The sequence below is a fragment of the Salvelinus alpinus genome, chromosome 7 (assembly GCF_045679555.1).
Source record: "Salvelinus alpinus chromosome 7, SLU_Salpinus.1, whole genome shotgun sequence".
NCBI lineage: Eukaryota > Metazoa > Chordata > Actinopteri > Salmoniformes > Salmonidae > Salvelinus > Salvelinus alpinus.
The window spans coordinates 27,067,749-27,087,583 of NC_092092.1; the positions used below are offsets into that span (position 1 = coordinate 27,067,749).

The 19,835-nt window shown below is 40.7% G+C and overlaps 1 protein-coding gene across 1 annotated transcript in view; it reads right to left on the reverse strand.

Moving 5' to 3' along the window:
* LOC139580709 (ubiquitin carboxyl-terminal hydrolase 42-like) overlaps window positions 1-19,835 on the reverse strand; it is a 34,154-nt gene that overhangs the window by 4,622 nt on the left and 9,697 nt on the right. The window contains exons 2-11 of the mRNA XM_071409640.1: window positions 11,934-12,192; window positions 4,604-4,813; window positions 3,880-3,990; window positions 3,462-3,561; window positions 2,995-3,062; window positions 1,238-1,308; window positions 1,046-1,128; window positions 793-904; window positions 510-650; window positions 157-257 (exon numbers count right to left, since the gene is read on the reverse strand). Coding sequence (XP_071265741.1) covers window positions 157-257; window positions 510-650; window positions 793-904; window positions 1,046-1,128; window positions 1,238-1,308; window positions 2,995-3,062; window positions 3,462-3,561; window positions 3,880-3,990; window positions 4,604-4,813; window positions 11,934-12,183 — 1,247 coding nt within the window. The 5' untranslated portion in view covers window positions 12,184-12,192. The remainder of the gene's footprint in view (window positions 1-156; window positions 258-509; window positions 651-792; window positions 905-1,045; window positions 1,129-1,237; window positions 1,309-2,994; window positions 3,063-3,461; window positions 3,562-3,879; window positions 3,991-4,603; window positions 4,814-11,933; window positions 12,193-19,835) is intronic.

The following is a 19,835-nucleotide window of genomic DNA, read 5'->3' on the forward strand; positions in this document are numbered from 1 at the left end:
TGGTGGCAAGAACAGGCAGCACCCATCACAGATGAGAAACTCAACCACTAAAAGGGAAATCCTGCACAGGACTATTTAGAAACACACGTAATGCTTCAACGCTCAGATATATTTTTCATCTTTCAAACAAAAGGTGAATGGATGCTAGCTACTCACCTGATATAGAAGAGGACGTACGCCTGCTGGTTGAGGACTGATCTGATGTCACTGACTGATACAGAGGAGTCATTCATCTGGTGCCACTGGCTGTTGCTAGCCTGAGAAAAAGTGGGGGGGGGGAAAAGAGAGAAAAATTAGACATGCATCCCACAAACATACAGTACGTCACACGGACACCATAGTAACCATAACCTCCTGTAGAAGACAGATGTAATCCAATACATCAGGCTTACATAGAAGTGGTGAGAGGCTTATTCACTTGGGGGTTTTAAGCAGTCTCTCTCATTGATTGATTGGAGTGTGTTTGGGAGCAGTCTTAACAGTGGTTTTGTGTCTATGTTGGGGCTTACCTTGACATAGCAGTAGTAGTGTCCAGCGTGGCAGCTGAAGCCAGAGTGCACCAGGACAGCATAGAGCACATAGACATGGGGCTCCCCGTGGGACTGAGACATGAAGGGACGCAGGTCCAGGCACTCAGGATACCTCACGTCCTAAGGGAGAGAGAGCAAGGCCGTGTGAGATTATATCTCTCCAATTAAAGATTTCAGTAAAAATGTGACCGGTAAAACAGTTTTCTTAAAAGAAGTGGTCCATGTTAATGTTTCTGTTACTAATAATATACTCTGAACCTACCTTAGCGATCTTGCCCCCGTTGTAGTTGGCGAAGCGCTTCAGTGAGATGGTGAGTACATTGGAGCTGCGGTGGATGGTAAATCTCTTAGAGGCTGGAACCATCTTCTTACACCTGCACAGACACAGTTGGAACAGTTATAAAAACCAATGAAACAACGAGGAAACTAAAAACGCAGTACACAAGGTTGCAATAACACTGGTTTAGGCAGCACTATGCTGAGACTAACAATAAATATAATACAGACATACTCACTTAGTGCATTTGTAGGCATTCTCTCCATCTAGCTGCTCAGGCTTAACAAACTGCTCCAGTGCTTTGGTGATACTGGGAGCAGTCTGAAAGGTAACACGGATGAAACGTGTCAATGATGTATTCTTAGAAAGACACCAAAAGGTTTGACAGGTTTCCTCATTGTGCACCATGAAAAAGGTACTTCACTGTTACCTTTATTTCCAAAGCGACATCCAAATAAGGGTCAAACGTGTCAGAGACTGCTTTGCAGTTTAAACATTTTACTGTAAAAAGACAGCAGACACAATTATTAGATAATCATACCTATTAACAACTATGACAGTCATCTAATCATAATTGCCTCTTCAAAAGTTCTAATGGTGTCCAGCAGCACACACAGAGAAAGTATATCAATCAAATGTATTTTATAAAGTTTCTTCACATCAGAAGTTGTCACATAGTGCTTTACAGATACCTTGTCTAATACAAGCATCGCTTGCTCTTTGGGGGATCTGCATCATATATATCACATACACAAAGTACCAGTCAAAAGTTTGGACACAACTACTCATTCAAGAGTTTTTCTTTATTTTAACTATTTTCTACATTGTAGAATAATAGTGAAGACATCAAAACTATGAAGTAACACATATGTAATCATGTAGTAACCAGAAAGTGTTAAACAAATCAAAATGTATTTTATATTTGAGATTCTTCAAAGTTGCCACCCTTTGCCTTGATCACAGCTTTGCACACTCTTGGCATTCTCTCAACCAGCTTCATGAGGAATGCTTTTCCAACAGTCTTGAAGGAGTTCCCACATATGTTGAGCACTTGTTGGGCTGCTTTTCCTTCACTCTGCGGCCCAACTCATCCCAAACCAGCTCAACTGGGTTGAGGTCGGGTGATTGTGGAGGCCAAGTCATCTGATGCAGCACTCCATCACTCACCTTCTTGATCAAACAGCCCTTACACAGCCTGGAGGTGTGTTTTGGGTTATTGTCCTGTTGAAAAACAAATGATAGTGGGACTAAGTGCAAACCAGATGGAATATTGCTGTAGAATGCTGTGGTAGCCATGCTGGTTAAGTGTGCCTTGAATTCTAAATTAATCACAGACAGTGTCACCAGGAAAGCACCCCCACACCTCCTCCTCCATGCTTCACGGTGGGAGCCACACATGCAGAGATCATCCCTTTACCTACTCTGCGTCACAAAGACACAGCGGTTGGAACCAAAAATCTCAAATTTGGACACATCAGACCAAAGGACAAATTTCCAACGGTCTAATGTCCATTGTTCGTGTTTCTTGGCCCAAGCAAGTCTTCTTCTTATTGGTGTCCTTTAGTAGTGGTTTCTTTGCGTGAATCAGGCCTTCATGTTCGAATTGCTGCAGTCTCCTCTGAACAGTTGATGTTGAGATGTGTCTGTTACTTGAACTCTGTGAATCATTTATTTGGGCTGCAATTTCTGAGGCTGGTAACGAAAATTAACTTATCCTCTGCAGCAGAGGTAACTCTGGGTCTTCCTTTCGTGTGGCGGACCTCATGAGAGCCAGTTTCATCACAGTGATTGATGGTGTTTGTGATTGCACTTGAAGAAACTTAAACATTTCTTGAAATGTTCCACATTGACTGACCTTCATGTCTTAAAGTAATGATGGACTGTCATTTCTCTTTGCTTATTTGAGCTGTTCTTGCCATAATATGGACTTGATATTTTACCAAGCTATCATCAAGGTAAAGGGTGGCAACTTTGAAGAATCTCAAATATAAAATACATTTTGATTTGTTTAACACTTTGGTTACTACATGATTCCATGTGTTATTTCATAGTTTTGATGTCTTCACTGTTATTCTACAATGTAGAAAATAGTAAAAATAAAGAAAAACCCTTGAATGAGTAGGTGTCCGAACTTTTGACTGGTACCGTTTATATATATATTTTTCAAGATAGCACTAATAAGCCTACCTCTGGACCTTAGATACCCTCCAAAGACTTGATGGATGAAACTGGTTGCCTGCGTTTGCCTGTCCAATCTGTTGAAAAAGGAAACGTCAAACCATCAAAGATGCTAATCATAGACTCCCAATAGCTTCAAGGGAAATTGCTGGCTATGCGTACACACGGGATCATTTAAAACAAGATAGCCTTCATTTAATTTCTCATTGGGACACAATGTCCTAGCCCTTTGAGGAGGAAGAGACAGCAGAGGAAATAGAGCAAAAGTAATTCCAGAGAGTAGAGGCAACCTGTTGGAGGGCAGAATATCCCTCCACTCTACATAGGAGGAAGGCTTCCTAAAGTCAGTTAAGGGTCCCTAGTGTATAGGAGATGGTCACTGAAACATGATTTATTAATGTTTTTCACTCACTCTGTGTTGTAAGTGAAATGTGAATGTGGGTCAGATGAGATGTGAGTTTCAGTGTAACACCTACTTGCTTCCAGGCAGGCAGGACTTTTGCATAGCATCCACTGTGTATCGCAGGAACTCATGGGCGTCCTCTTGGCTACCAAAACGGAAATGCTTTGCAATCCCTGCACAAGTGTGACAGAGGTATAGACAGGTGAAGAAGCAACATAATAAATGAGACTTTGACCCTGTCAGTTTTCCCTCCAAAAATTACAGAATCAACTCTATATTTTTGGGAGGAAAACTAATTTTGCTGACTAGGTTTCCCAGAATTCTACACCTGTGATGCAGTCTCAACTCTCCTTCCATTTTTGTATGGAAAACTATTTTGCTGACAGGTTGGTTAGCTGTAATGGCGTTCAACACGTTTGCACAAAGACTAATTCCTATCCACATTGTGTGAAAGTCTTTCCCCCTCTGATTCCAAAGTAAATACTACTCACGTTTGAGCTCATTGAGGACTCCGATGGGCTTGATGACATTCCCAGAGTTGGCAAAGACCTGGGTGATGTGATTCTGCATGGTGCACATCATACAGAATCCAGGCTCGTGACCTGAACATCAACACAGAGGCAGTCAATCAGGTGATAGGCATTAAAAGGTCTAATGCAGCCACTTTGATCTCAATATCAAATAATTTCTGGGTAAAAATTAATTTAGGAGAAAAAAAGTATCTTACTGCGATTTTCAATTTTGTTTTTAACACTTTAATTGAAAACAAAGTATTTTAGCAAAAAGCGATTTCTCAAGCAAGAATTTTGCTAGGCCTGTCTGGGAGTGGTCTTAGTGCGTAGGGGAAACTGAAAACTAGCTGTTATTGGCAGAGCGGTTTAGAACTCTTTCTTATTGGTCTATTAACTAATTACTACATCCCACCAAAACAGGCTGAAATTTCAGGCAGTCTTTTCAAACAGCTCTTACAACAAAAGAGCATTATCATAATTTCACAGTATTATTCCAAGTTCATAGTGTGGAAATGTATATAAAAACGGGAAAAAGGCCCAGTGCAGTCAAGTTTAAGCAAGGAATCAACATACACTTTGATCAATTTGAAGCCGCTCTTCTTTGTCTAAATATGACTTTTGTTTCTCTTTCTAACCTTCTCCTGCTTTGCATTATGAAAATGTAATATAAACAGAAGAGCCCCTGGTTCTATTATCAACATACATGTTTTAGAGTGCTCCCGGGACAGCATGTAGTTGCTGAGGGGAGCAGTGTAGGTGAGACACTGCAGAGCCGAGTTGAGGAAGCAGGTGTTGCCTAGGTTCTGGAGACCTGATCCGATGCGGTTGACCTGGTTCCACTTCAGGCTGAGCCGCTCGGCCGGGAACAGCACCTTCTGGGGCAAGGCGATGCCGTCCCCACTGGTCAGCACCACTGCGGAGGGGAAAGGGAAACCAACGGTAAAATACATACTGAAAAGGAGTGTTGCCTGGTAGATAAATCAGTGGGAATACATCTCTAAAGATGGTCTTAGGAAAGGTATTTTTTTTACTGCTTCCAACTTCAAGGCACTTTCAAATTGACAATCAATTTCTTTGAATTGAAAGCTAGGCATATTTGATGGATGGGTGGGGACAGCAGAAAGATGCTGTGTTTCTTGTTTAGTGACATAACTCTCCTCAAAACAGCAATATGGTTACATAACTGGGCCAGTATAATAGAAACACGTAGGGGAACCGGTTAAGGCAGTCACTTATGAGAAGAGATCTAGGAAATCACTACTCAACTCAGCACTCCCTGTTTGGAATATAGTCTTCAAAGATTTCATTCATTACAATCTGGCATGAATTACATTTTTCAAGACTATTTTCCAATGAATTAAGGTCCTTTCCTTCTGTAATTTTATGCATTTGGAGCCCTGCAACCAAAGATACCGGGCAATACCACAGTAATGGAATTACGCTTTGACTCAGTTTTTTTCCCACTTTAAAATGTATGCCAAACCACAGACATTGATTTGAAAGTTTAACAAACGTACAGCTATGAATATAACTACTGTTCACTGAAGGAGGGAACGAGGTATAACATAGTATGGGGAGTTAACGACCAATCACATTCACCTGTATAAAAAAAAGAAAGAAGAAAAAATAAATAAAAATGAAACCACATTCAACAAGGCCAATGAATGCCAAGCACGCCCTCGGAAGCCCCGCCTTCCTGGCTATAATACTAGGACTTGCATTCATTTCCTCAATTCAGTTCCGCTCTTCAGCGAGCACAAATCCCCTGACAGCGCAGGGCCAACATATGTTATACCTCGGTCCCTCCTTCAGGGAACAGTAGTTATTTTCACAACTGTATATTCCCTATCAGTCGGTCACTCAGTATAACATACAACGGGGACTTAGAATCACGCCCCAAGCCTGCTCAGAGGGTACCAAAAACTAGGAGGCCCTCAGCAGCCCAAGCACACACAAGTTCCACAGGCACCAAAAAGGGGTTACAGAAGACACCTTTTTCCCCTAATACTTATCTGAGAAGCCTGAACTGTCAGAGCCTCATGAGGCCTGAATTGTCGAGTCTCATATAGGGAACCAAAACCTGCTGTAATTTGGCTATGGATACTGACACGCTGCCACTGCAGCCCAAGTCCATAGACCCAAAGGTTCCAAGAACAATACTCACTGTGCAAGCCTGAAATGTCAGAACGCGTACAAGTAACCGCAAGTCCAAAACAGAACACCTGTCGTGACTTTGTAAAGCGCACATGTGCACTGCATAGCATTGACTAGTCGATGAACCAGGGCAGGCTCAGGCTAAAACCCACAGGAAACCTGCAGGAACCTTTCTACTCGCGCGCTGCCAAGGCTCAAACCCACAGGAAACTGTGGTAACCTTCCTAATGCACACTTTACGCACTGCTGCAGCCCAAGTTCCAAACCCACAGGGAATTGTGGTAACTCCGATAAGCAGCGCACAGGTTGTGCATTTAACTTCACTAGGGTAGGGGGCAGCATTTGGGATTTGGGATGAAAAGCGTGCCCAAATTAAACTGCCTGCTACTCAGGCCCAGAAGATAGGATATGCATATAATTAGTAGATTTGGATAGAAAACACTCTAAAGTTTCCAAAACTGTTAAAATAATGTCTGTGAGTATAACAGAACTGATATGGCAGGCAAAAACCCGAGGAAAATACAACCAGGAAGTACTATTATTTTGAAAGGCGGTTTTTCCATTGAAAGCCTATCCACCATACAAAGACTTAGGACCCAATTCACGAGCTCCGTGGCTTCCTCTACATGTGGCCAGTCTTTAGGCATTGTTTCAGGCTTTTACTCTGAAAAATGAGGGAGATACAACACTTTCAATCAGTGGCCAGTGGAAATTTCCATTCATCAGCCATGCGCCCTGATCGGGAATGCGCCTTTCTTGTTTCTCCTTTCCTATTGACGAAGCTTTTGTCCGGTTGAAATATTATTGATTATTTATGACAAAAACAACAGGAGGATTAATTTTAAACATCGTTTGGCATGTTTCTACTAACTTTTATTGTACTTAAAAAAGTGTCTGGAATTAGTGCACGCGCCTTAAGAACTAATTTGTCTTTTGATTCCTGTCAACCCTGTATTTTTTAGTCAAGTTTATGATTAGCTATCGATTAGACTAGATCACTCTCAAATATAGCGCCCGACATTTTCAGGGCAGTTTTGCTAGTATTCTCATTGTATAACCACGTTTTTTTGTGGCTAAATATGCACATTTTCGAACAAACTCTATATGTATTTTGTAATATGATGTTACAGGAGTGTCATCGGAAGAATTCTGAGAAGGTTAGTGAAAAAATTAATATATTTTGGTGATCATAACGTTATCGCTCCCCTTGCCTTTGATTCATGCTGGGGTAACGTTTGCACATGTGGTATGCTAATATAACGATTTATTGTGTTTTCGCTGTAAAACGCTTAGAAAATCTGAAATATTGTCTGAATTCACAAGATCTGTGTCTTTCCATTGCTATGCTTTGTCTATTTTTATGAAATGTTTTATGATGAGTAAATTGGTAATACACGTTGCTCTCTGTATTTATTCTAGTCGAGTTGTGATGGTGGGTGCAATTGTAAACTATGATTTCTACCTGAAATATGCACATTTTTCTAACAAAAACTATCCTATACAATAAATATGTTATCAGACTGTCATCTGATGAGGTTTTTTCTTGGTTAGTGGCTATCAATATCTTTATTTGGCCGAATTGGTGATAGCTACTGGTGGAGAGAAAAAATGGTGGACAAAGAAAAATGGTGTCTTTTGCTAACGTGGTTAGCTAATAGATTTACATAGTGTCTTCCCTGTAAAACATTTTAAAAATCAGAAATGATTGCTGGATTCACAAGAAGTGGATCTTTCATCTGGTATCTTGGACTTGTGATTGAATGATATTTAGATGCTACTATTTACTTGTGACGCTATGCTAGCTATGCTATTCAGCTTTTTTACTGGTGGGGGGTGCTCCCGGATCCGGGTTTCTGACTCGTTAGAAGTTAAGCATTCGGATTACTGGACAAAACACGCAAACAAAAAGGAGGTATTTGGTCATAAAGAGGGACATTATCGAACAAAACAAACATTTGTCTAACATGGAGACATGGGAGTGCCACCAGATGAAGATCAAAGGTAAGTGATTCATTTTATTGCTATTTCTGACACTCTCCTTGGCTGGAAAATGGCTGTATGGGTTTCTGTGGCGAGGTGCAGACCTAACATAATCGCAAAGTGTGCTTTCTCCGTAAAGCCTTTTTGAAATCTGACACAGCGGTTGCATTAAGGAGAAGTTTATCTTTATTCGTTTGTTTAACACATGGATCATTTATCAATGTTTATGATGAGTATTTCTGTAATTTGATGTGGCTCTCTACACTTTCACCGGATGTTTGTTTGAGACAATGCATTTCTGACCATAACGCGCCAATGTAAACTGAGATTTTTGGATATAAATATGAACTTTATCGAACAAAACATACATGTATTGTGTAACATGAAGTCCTATGAGTGCCATCTGATGAAGATCAAAGGTTAGTGATTCATTTTATATCTTTCTGCTTTTTGTGACTCCTCTCTTTGGCTGGAAAAATGTCTGTATGGTTTTCTGTGACTAGGTGCTGACGCATGGTGATTATGAACGACAGATTTTTACCTTATCAGCTCGAGGATTCAATCTTGCAACCTTACGGTTAACTAGTCCAACGCTCTAACCACCTGCTTTACATTGCACTCCACGAGGAGCCTGCCTGTTACGCAAATGCAGTAAGAAGCCAAGGTAAGTTGCTAGCTATCATTAAACTTATATTATAAAAAACAATCAATCAATCATAATCACTAGTTAACTACATGGTTGATGATATTACTAGTTTATCTAGCGTGTCCTGCGTTGCATATAATCGATGCGGTGTGCATTCGCGAAAAAGGACTGTCGTTGATCCAACGTGTACCTAACCATAAAAATCAATGCCTTTCTTAAAATCAATACACAAGTATATCTTTTTAAACCTGCATATTTAGTTAATATTGCCTGCTAACATGAATTTCTTTTAACTAGGGAATTGTGTCACTTCTCTTGCAACAGAGTCAGGGTATATGCAGCAGTTTGGGCTGCTTGGCTCGTTGCGAACTGTGTGAAGACTATTTCTTCCTAACAAAGACAGCCAACTTCGCCAAACAGGGGATGATTTAAAAAAATCGCATTTGCGAAAAAAGCACAATCGTTGTACGAATGTACCTAACCATCAATGCCTTTCTTAAAATCAATACACAGAAGTATATATTTTTAACCCTGCATATTTAGCTAAAAGAAATCCAGGTTAGCAGGCAATATTAACCAGGTGAAATTGTGTCAGGGTATATGCAACAGTTTTGGTCCGCCTGGCTCGTTGCGAACTAATTTGCAGAATTTTACGTAATTATGACATAACATTGAAGGTTGTGCAATGTAACAGGAATATTTAGACTTATGGATGCCACCCGTTAGATAAAATACGGAACTGTTCCGTATTTCACTGAAAGAATAAACGTTTTGTTTTCGAGATGATAGTTTCCGGATTCGACCATATTAATGACCCAAGGCTCGTATTTCTGTGTGTTATTATGTTATAATTAAGTCTATGATTTGATAGAGCCGTCTGACTGAGCGATGGTAGGCACCAGCAGGCTCGTAAGCGTTCATTCAAACAGCACTTTCCTGGGTTTGCCAGGAGCTCTTCGCAATGCTTCAAGCATTGCGCTGTTTATGACTTCAAGCCTATCAACTCCCGAGATTAGGCTGGTGTAACCGATGTGAAATGGCTAGCTAGTTAGCGGGGTGCGCGCTAATAGCGTTTCAAACGTCACACACTCTAAGACTTGGAGTAGTTGTTCCCCTTGCTCTGTAAGGGCCACGGCTTTTGTGGAGCGATGGGTAACGCTCTCTGAATCGAGGAGAGGAACGGAAGCTATACTGCTATACTGGCAATACTAAAGTGCCTATAAGAACATCCAATAGTCAAAGGTATATGAAATACAAATCGTTTAGAGAGAAATAGTCCTATAATTCCTATAATAACTACAACCTAAAACTTCTTACCTGGGGATATTGAAGACTCGTGTTAAAAGGAACCACCAGCTTTCATATGTTCTCATGTTCTGAGCAAGGAACTTAAACGTTAGCTTTCTTACATGGCACATATTGCACTTTTACTTTCTTCTCCAACACTTTGTTTTTGCATTATTTAAACTAAATTGAACATGTTTCATTATTTATTTGAGGCTAAATTGATTTTATTGATGTATTATATTAAGTTAAAATAAGAGTTCATTCAGTATTGTTGTAATTGTCATTATTACAAATAAAATTGACATATTTTTATTTTATTTATTATTATTATTTTTAAATGGCATCGGCTTTTTTTGGTCCTCCAATAATCGGCGTTGAAAAATCATAAATCGGTCGACCTCTACTATGAGCCACACTGGGAACAGTTACATCCAAGCAATAAAACCTCAAAACAGAACACCAACTCGCTGCAGCACAGATATCACCAATCATCATGCCCCTGAACAATGCCCAAGCAGCTGCCACACCCCTGGTGGAGTGAGCACGCACACTGCTAGGCAACCCTTGCCCTTCGCTGTAAAGACACTGCATAGAAAGCGACCTACCCCGAGCTGGATTAGTGAAACAGGCAAAAAGCTGGTCACAAACATGGATATCCTTGGTCCTATCCATATTCACTGAGTGTACAAAACATTAAGGACACCTGCACTTTCCATGACAGACTGACCAGGTGAAGGCTATGATCCCTTATTGATGTCGCTTGTTAAATCATTTACATTTTAGCAGATGGTCTTATCCAGCACAACTCACAGGCGCAACTAGGTTTGAGTGCCTTGCTCAAGGACACATCGACATATTTTTAACCTAGTTGGCTCGACGAGTCGAACCAGCGATCTGGCCCAACACTCTTCACCGCTAGGCTTCCACTTCAAATCAGTGCAGATAAAGGGGAGGAGACAGGTTAAAGAAGGATTTTTAAGCCTTGAGACAATGATTGTGTATGTGTGCCATTCAGAGGGTAATTAGGCAGGACAAAATATTTAAGTGCCTTTGAAAAGGATATGGTAGTACGTGCCAGGTGCACCGGTTTGTGTCAAGAACTGCAACACTGCTGGGTTTTTCATGCTCAACAGTTTTCCGTGTGTGTCAAGAATGGTCCACCACCCAAAGGACACCCAGCCAACTTGACAACTGTGAGATATATTGGGGTCAACATGGGCCAGCATCCCTATGGATCGCATTCGACACTGTGTAGAATCCATGCCCCATCAATAGAGGCTGTTCTGAGGGTAAGGGGGGGTGCGCAACTCAATATTACTAAGGTATTCCTAATGTTTTGCACATGTGCATAAAGCACACACTGGATACAGGCCATGCAACCTCTGGAAGCACTAAAACAGCTTTCCCAGTTTGACAACAGATGCCACTCCGGCGGGAGAAATCAATAGGCGAATATCCAAGCCAAATCACAACACTATCATTCCACTATTAGTGCCAGATATATTTTGGACATTTTCTGAAATTACAATGCAACAATTTAAAGAAATCTCATGTGGGTTAAATTAAAGATATGTGGGTTTTTGGAAACAGAATTACAAGGCAATATTTCTTCAACTTACAGAAGGTAAACAATTTAAATTACTAAATACATTAGTTTATGTCAACATTGTGTTTTGATGCATTTCTGATAGAAAACATCTACCAGAAAAACTCTAAGACCCCTTTTCCATCTGTTTATCCAGAAACCAAAGCCTTTACTTATGCCTAATTTTTAAGATGGAAAATGGTTGAAAGATGCATCAATGCCTTCATTTCCCAAAAATATAGACTTGGTCTTCATTTGACACTCAATTTGATATGCTGCTATGAACTTCACATTGGTGCTCATGCGTCCTTTGATGGAAACGCCCTATCTTTTCTGTTAGCGTCAATAGACTTCAGAATTGAGCACATCAACCCTCCTCACCTTGCTCCTTGGGCCTGTCTGCGGTGATGGCAGCACTGCTGCTGTAGACAGTGGCTCCAGGGGTTGGGCCCATGCAGCCCCCTGTCTTCACCCTGGGGGTGTCGGAGGACGAGGGGCCCCCCGCCCCCCAGCTGGAGCAGCCGCCGTCCATCCCGTTCCCGTCGCCGCCGGGGAAGGTCAGCGATCCGGAGCGCTTGCACCCGACTGACTCGTGGTCAGACTTCTCTGAAGATCTGTCAACTATGGTCATTGTTCATTGCTGTTGGACAAAAACAAATAAATACAGAGGAAGTTAGATAATGCTGTTTCTTTATATACTACAACTAACCTATGCTTAGTTGGGAGAACTGTGAACGGAGTTGTCTGTGACAAAAATCAGTCTTGAAGACTAGCTCTGTAGCTAGAGGATGAAAGACTTTTACAGAAACAGCCCCTAAACCACCCAAAAGCATCCTATTTCAAACTCACATTATTTCCTGAAAATCTAATGGTTCAGTACTACCATCCAACTTGAAGATGCAGATTGTGCCGAATTCACTGCACTATACGGAATTGTATGTTGTCGTATTCTAAGAACCTGCACAGCAACAGTGGATTGTCTGTAATATCATCATGTCACAATGTGACTAACCTGTTTCCAGTGCCTAAATAAATCAACTGAGATTGTTAGATATGCCGGGTAGGATTTCAGTGCGTAGGTAGCCCCAAATCACACAGAGCATCTACCAGGAATGACCCACTAAATTACCAGCAGGTGGTCTGTCTGGTGGTGTAAATGGGTCATAAGTCATGTAGACAACACCATGGCCGTGGGATATAAAAGCAAAAGTAGCCTCTCAGAGGGAAAAGGAGTTCTGCAGACAGTGGAGTAGCCCCAAAGGCATGCTCTGCTTATGGTTTGCATTGAATTTACATGCGACACAGAGCTCCCTTTCAAGTCAGATTTTGTGATACGTTTAGTGACTGCAAGTTGTAATAAAATATTACAACAAAGTTAACAGCATTTGCTCCAGGGACTAGGGCCCAATCCCAAATGGACCCTATGCTCCAGTGGAGATCTGAGAAAATTTGACAAGTGCAAACAATATTGAAATAGCTCCACCTTGTCCTGATAGGTTAGGTGGAAGTTTCATCATATTGCAACTAATTAGATCCTTTCCGACTACCACAAGTGTATAGGGTGTAGGGTCTAGGGGTCAGAGTTTGAGTTGCATCTGGGACACAATGGTTGCATATATAGCTAGTAGATACATTTGAGACACACAAAACTTTACTAAAATTACACAAAATGATATCACTACACTACCAGTCAGTAGTAGTGATTGATAATGTTAATGTTAAGTCAAATGAACAACACTGTAGATTGTTCCTGTGTGTCATTACTACTATCACCAAAATGAACCCAGACTGAAGAGGAAGCTAGGCATCCCACTCCCTAATTTTTTCTGGTTAGTCAATGAACTAACCAGACCCGGCTGCTATCGCATTGGCACAGTATCTTTGGTATTGGTGCCTATGGGAGAGCCACCCCTTAAGCAGACCAGAACTGTTATCATTTTTTTCAATTGTAAACTGCCTGAGTAAGACAATTTATCCACCATCTTTCCCTGAAATCAGAAGGGTCCTTGCCATCTGAGATCCTTAGGACATCCAGCTGACGTCACCTCATTGACATTGAAATGTAAAAATGTTAAGGTAAGGGTTAAGGTAAGACATTCACAGACACTAACTACCTTTATCGCCTATTGACGATAGCAAAACACACCGGTCAGAAGATACTAAGAGCCCCGATGCTTGCTCTCAACACGCAGCGCTTGCGGTATGGTTTTGAAGCATAAGGAATGTATCTTTCATATCAACGAGAAATCGAGAAAAAAAAAAAAAAAAAGGATAAATCACTACACACCTTTATAGGGTTCCCACACTGCCATGTTACAGCGCTTGTTTAAAGGAAAACAGACGGAAGACAGTCGACTGCCTGAGCTAATTAGAACACCTGTGTTTAAACACAGAGACAATTAGCCTCTAAACAGAACATGTATTTGCCAAGGCAGCAGCTACTCTTCCTGGGGTGCAAACACATTAAGACACAAAAAAAAACTAAAAATTAAACAAAACAGTATATCATTACAACACAAAATGTATAATACCACCATACAACAATTTAAAATGTATGTGTGTGTGTGTGTGTGTGTGTGTGTGTGTGTGTGTGTAGAGTGCTAGTATATGTATGTGTCTCTCTTCACAGTGTGCATTGTTCCATAAGGTGTAGTTTGTTTTTTAAGTTGTTTTTTAATTCGATTTTACTTCTTGTATGAGTTACTTGATGTGGAATAGAGTTCCATGTAGTCATCATGGATCTGTGTGGTACTGTGTGTTTCCCGGAGTCTGTTCTGGAATTGGGGAATGTGAAGAGACCCCTGGTGGCATGTCTTGTGGGGTATATATGGGTTGCCATCAGACCTGTATGCTAGTCGTTTTAACAGACAGCTCAATGCTTTCAACATGTCAATACCTCTCACAAAGACAAATAGTGATGAGGTCACTCCTCTACTTTAAGCCAAGAGAGATTGACATGCATGTCATTGATGTTAGCTCTCTGTGTACATTAACCTTTTGTCACTACAGGGGGTGCTGTTTCAACTTCGACATTTAGCGTTCCCAAATTAAACTGCCTCATACTCAATTCTTGCTCGTACAATATGCATATTATTATTACTATTGGATAGAAAACAATCTCTAGTTTCTAAAACCGTTTGAATTATGTCTGTGGGTGAAACAGAACTCGTTCTGCAGCGAAAATCATGACAGGAACTGCGAAGGTCTGAAAACGAGGCTCTGTTCTCAGATCAGTTTAAAACTCTGTATGTATCCTATGGGTCGACATGAACTGCACCCGCCTTCCCCTGGATGTCAGTAACCAATGAGAATTGGAATGGAGTGTCTACGTAGATCTCAGAGCTTAAAGCTCCAAGGAACCTCTCTTTTTGTCGTTCGTCATGACGCGAAGCAAGACCTCAGGATGAAATTTTGGAACGCTCAGTTATCGGCCTTAGATGTATCCGTCTGTAATTTAATTCGATATAGGTGTTAGAAACATCATAACGAAGTTATTTTAAACCGAGTTATATCAGTTTATGCGAGTATATTGCTATTTTCGGAATTTCCTTAGTATTACATTTTGAGGATTTGGGCATGTCTGCTCCACATGGCTATTGTTAGCTGCTAATTCCGAAGTTGAAGACGACGTTTTACAACCAAGCAACGATTATTTTGGACAAAGGACACCTTGCCCAAGATTCTGATGGAAGCTCGTCCAAAAGTAAGAGCTATTTATGATGTTATTCCGTATTTATGTGGAAAAATGTAAACGCATTTGTCTGCCATTATTGCGGCACTAGTCTGGCTGTAACGCACACTGTATGTCTAGTAACGTTAATTTTAAAAATCTAACTCAGCGGTTGCATTAATAACTAATGCATCTTTCATTTGCTTTCCAACCTGTATTTTTTAGTCAAGTTTACGATTATTTATTGATTAGATTAGGTGCCTTTCCAAGATGGCGCCGGCCAGAATGCATGACCTGTTGCCACTGATCACATTGAATAACAACGAATTGTGCTGCTAAATATGCACATTTTCGAACAAAACCTATATGCATTGTGTAATATGATGTTACAGGACTGTCATCTGATGAAGTATATCAAGGTTAGTCCAAAATTATATATCTTTTGCTGTATTGTTACGATCGCTAACCTGTGCTGCTGGTAAATTGCTTGTGTTTCTGGCTATGGTGGTAAGCTAATATAATGCTATATTGTGTTTTCGCTGTAAAACACTTGAAAAATCTGAAATATTGGCTGGATTCACAAGATGTTGGTCTTTCATTTGCTGTATGCTGTGTATTTTTCAGAAATGTTTTAGGATGAGTATTTAGGTAATTGACGTCGGTCTCTGTAATTATTCCGGCTGCTTCCAACGCTATTTCAGATTGCAGCTGCAATGTAGAACTGTGATTTATACCTGAAATATGCACATTTTTCTAAAAAAACATATGCTATACAATAAATATGTTATCAGACTGTCATCTTATGAAGTTTTTTCTTGGTTAGTGGCTATATACAGTGGGGAGAACAAGTATTTGATACACCGCCGATTTTGCAGGTTTTCCTACTTACAAAGCATGTAGAGGTCTGTCATTTTTATCATAGGTACACTTCAACTGTGAGAGACAGAATCTAAAACAAAAATCCAGAAAATCACATTGTATAATTTTTAAGTATTTAATTTGCATTTTATTGCATGACATAAGTATTTGATACATCAGAAAAGCAGAACTTAATATTTGGTACAGAAACCTTTGTTTGCAATTACAGAGTTCATACGTTTCCTGTAGTTCTTGACCAGGTTTGCACACACTGCAGCAGGGATTTTGGCCCACTCCTCCATACAGACCTTCTCCAGATCCTTCAGGTTTCGGGGCTGTCGCTGGGCAATACGGACTTTCAGCTCCCTCCAAAGATTTTCTATTGGGTTCAGGTCTGGAGACTGTCTAGGCCACTCCAGGACCTTGAAATGCTTCTTACGGAGCCACTCCTTAGTTGCCATGGCTGTGTGCTTCGTGTCGTTGTCATGCTGGAAGACCCAGCCACGACCCATCTTCAATGCTCTTACTGAGGGAAGGAGGTTGTTGGCCAAGATCTCGCGATACATGGCCAAATCCATCCTTCCCTCAATACAGTGCAGTCGTCCTGTCCCCTTTGCAGAAAAGCATCCCCAAAGAATGATGTTTCCACCTCCATGCTTCACGGTTGGGATGGTGTTCTTGGGGTTGTACTCATCCTTCTTCTTCCTCCAAACACGGCGAGTGGAGTTTAGACCAAAAAGCTCTATTTTTGTCTCATCAGACCACATGACCTTCTCCCATTCCTCCTCTGGATCATCCAGATGGTCATTGGCAAACTTCAGACGGGCCTGGACATGCACTGGCTTGAGCAGGGGGACCTTGCGTGCACTGCAGGATTTTAATCCATGACGGCGTGGTGTGTTACTAATGGTTTTCTTTGCGATTGTGGTCCCAGCTCTCTTCAGGTCATTGACCAGGTCCTGCCGTGTAGTTCTGGGCTGATCCCTCACCTTCTTCATGATCATTGATGCCCCACGAGGTGAGATCTTGCATGGAGCCCCAGACCGAGGGTGATTGACCGTCATCTTGAACGTCTTCCATTTTCGAATAATTGCGCCAACAGTTGTTGCCTTCTCACCAAGCTGTTTTTCTATTGTCCTGTAGCCCATCCCAGCCTTGTGCAGGTCTACAATTTTATCCCTGATGTCCTTACACAGCTCTCTGGTCTTGGCCATTGTGGAGAGGTTGGAGTCTGTTTGATTGAGTGTGTGGACAGGTGTCTTTTATACAGGTAACGAGTTCAAACAGGTGCAGTTAATACAGGTAATGAGTGGAGAACAGGAGGGCTTCTCAAAGAAAAACTAACAGGTCTGTGAGAGCCGGAATTCTTACTGGTTGGTAGGTGATCAAATACTTATGTCATGCAATAAAATGCAAATTAATTACTTAAAAATCATACAATGTGATTTTCTGGATTTTTGTTTTAGATTCCATCTCTCACAGTTGAAGTGTACCTATGATAAAAAGTACAGACCTCTACATGCTTTGTAAGTAGGAAAACCTGCAAAATTGACAGTGTATCAAATACTTGTTCTCCCCACTGTATATATCTTTATTTGGTCGAAATTGTGATAGCTGCCCATGCAGGAAAAAAATGGGGGGGGGGGGGGGGGAAGTTGTCTTTTGCTATCGTGGTTAGCTAATAGATTTACATATTGTGTCTTCCCTGTAAAACATTTAAAAAATCAGAAATGATGGCTGGATTCACAAGATCTGTATCTTTCATCTGGTGTCTTGGACTTGTGATTTAATGATATTTAGATGCTAGTATTTACTTGTGACGCTATGCTAGGCTATGCTAGTCAGCTTTTTTACTGACGGGGGTGCTCCCGGATCCGGGATGAGTAGCAAGTAGAAGTTAACCATACAGACATGGTTTGTCGAGCTCAGTATGGAAGAACTTGACTGTTCTGCACATAGCCCTGACCAAAACCCCATCAAACACCTTTGGGATGAATTGGAACGATGACTGCGAGCCATGCCTAATTGCCCAACATCAGTGCCCGACCTCACTAATGCTTGTGGCTGAATGGAAGCAAGTCCCCGCAGCAATGTTCCAACATCTAGTGGAAAGCCTGTTATAGTAGAAGAGGGGGGTCCAACTCCATATTAATACCCATGATTTTAGAATGAGATGTTCGATGAACATCCTTTTGGTCATGTAGTGTACATAATGTTGAGTCACCAGCATAAATAGATACACAGGCTTTACGCAGTGCCAGATCATTAGAGAAGATTATTTTTAAAGCAAGGGGCCTAGACAACTGCCCTGGGGAATCCCCGACTACCTGGATTATGTTGGAGGTTTCCATTTTTTCCCCCACCTTTTTTCCCCCACCTTTAACCTCTCTGGTCAATAACCAGGGAAAATACAGAGCGCCATATTCAAATAAAATGATATAAAAATCAAACTTCCATTAAATCACACATGTAAGATACCAAATTAAAGCTACACTCGTTGTGAATCCAGCCAACATGTCAGATTCCAAAAAGGGTTTTCGGCGAAAGCATAAGATGCTATTATCTGATGATAGCACAACAGTAAACAAAGAGAGTAGCATATTTCAACACTGCAGGCACGACACAAAACGCAGAAATAAAAATATAATTCATGCCTTACCTTTGACGAAATTCTTTTGTTGGCACTCCAATATGTCCCATAGACATCACAAATGGTCCTTTTGTTCGATTAATTCCGTCGATATATATCCAAAAAGTCAATTTATTTGGCACGTTTCATCCAGAAAAACACAGCTTCCAACTTGCGCAACGTCACTACAAAATATATCAAAATTTACATGTAAACTTTACCAAAACATTTCAAACTACTTTTGTAATACAACGTTAGGTATTTTCAAACGTTAATAATCAATCAATTTGAAGACGGGATGATCTGTGTTCAATACAAAAAGAAAACAAACTGACGCAACTTTTTTGGTAATGTGCCTCTCAAACAATTTACTTCAAGTGACCCTCCTTTACGATGGCCGTACTTCTTCATTACACAAAGGAATAACCTCAACCAATTTCCAAAGACTGGTGACATCCAGTGGAAGCGATAGGAACTGCAAACAAGTCCCTTAGAAATCTGGTGTCCCAATGAAAACTAATTGAAAAGACAGTGACCTCAAAAAAAAAAAAAAATAATAATCTGAATGGTTTGTCCTCAGGGTTTTGCCTGCTACATAAGTTCTGTTATGCTCACAGACATGATTCAAACAGTTTTAGAAACTTCAGAGTGTTTTCTATCCAAATATACTAATAATATGCATATCTTATATTTTGGGGATGAGTAGAAGGAAGTTGAAATTGGGCACGCTATTTATCCAAAAGTGAAAATGCTGCCCCCTACCCCGAAGAAGTTAACCAACTAGGTAGGCCAGTTGAGAACAAGTTCTCATTTACAACTGCGACCTGGCCAAGATAAAGCAAAGCAGTGCAACAAACACAGTTACACATGGAATAAACAAGCGTACAGCCAATAACACAATAGAAAAGTATATATACAGTGTGTGCAAATGAAGTAAGATTACGGAGGTACGGCAATAAATTAGGCCATAGTGGCGAAGTAATTACAATTTAGCAATTAAACACTGGAGTGATAGATTTACAGAAGATGAATGTGCAAGTAGAGATACTGGTGTGCAAAGGATCATTTTTAAAATATTTTTAATATGGGGACGAGGTAGTTGGATGGGCTATTTACAGATGGGCTA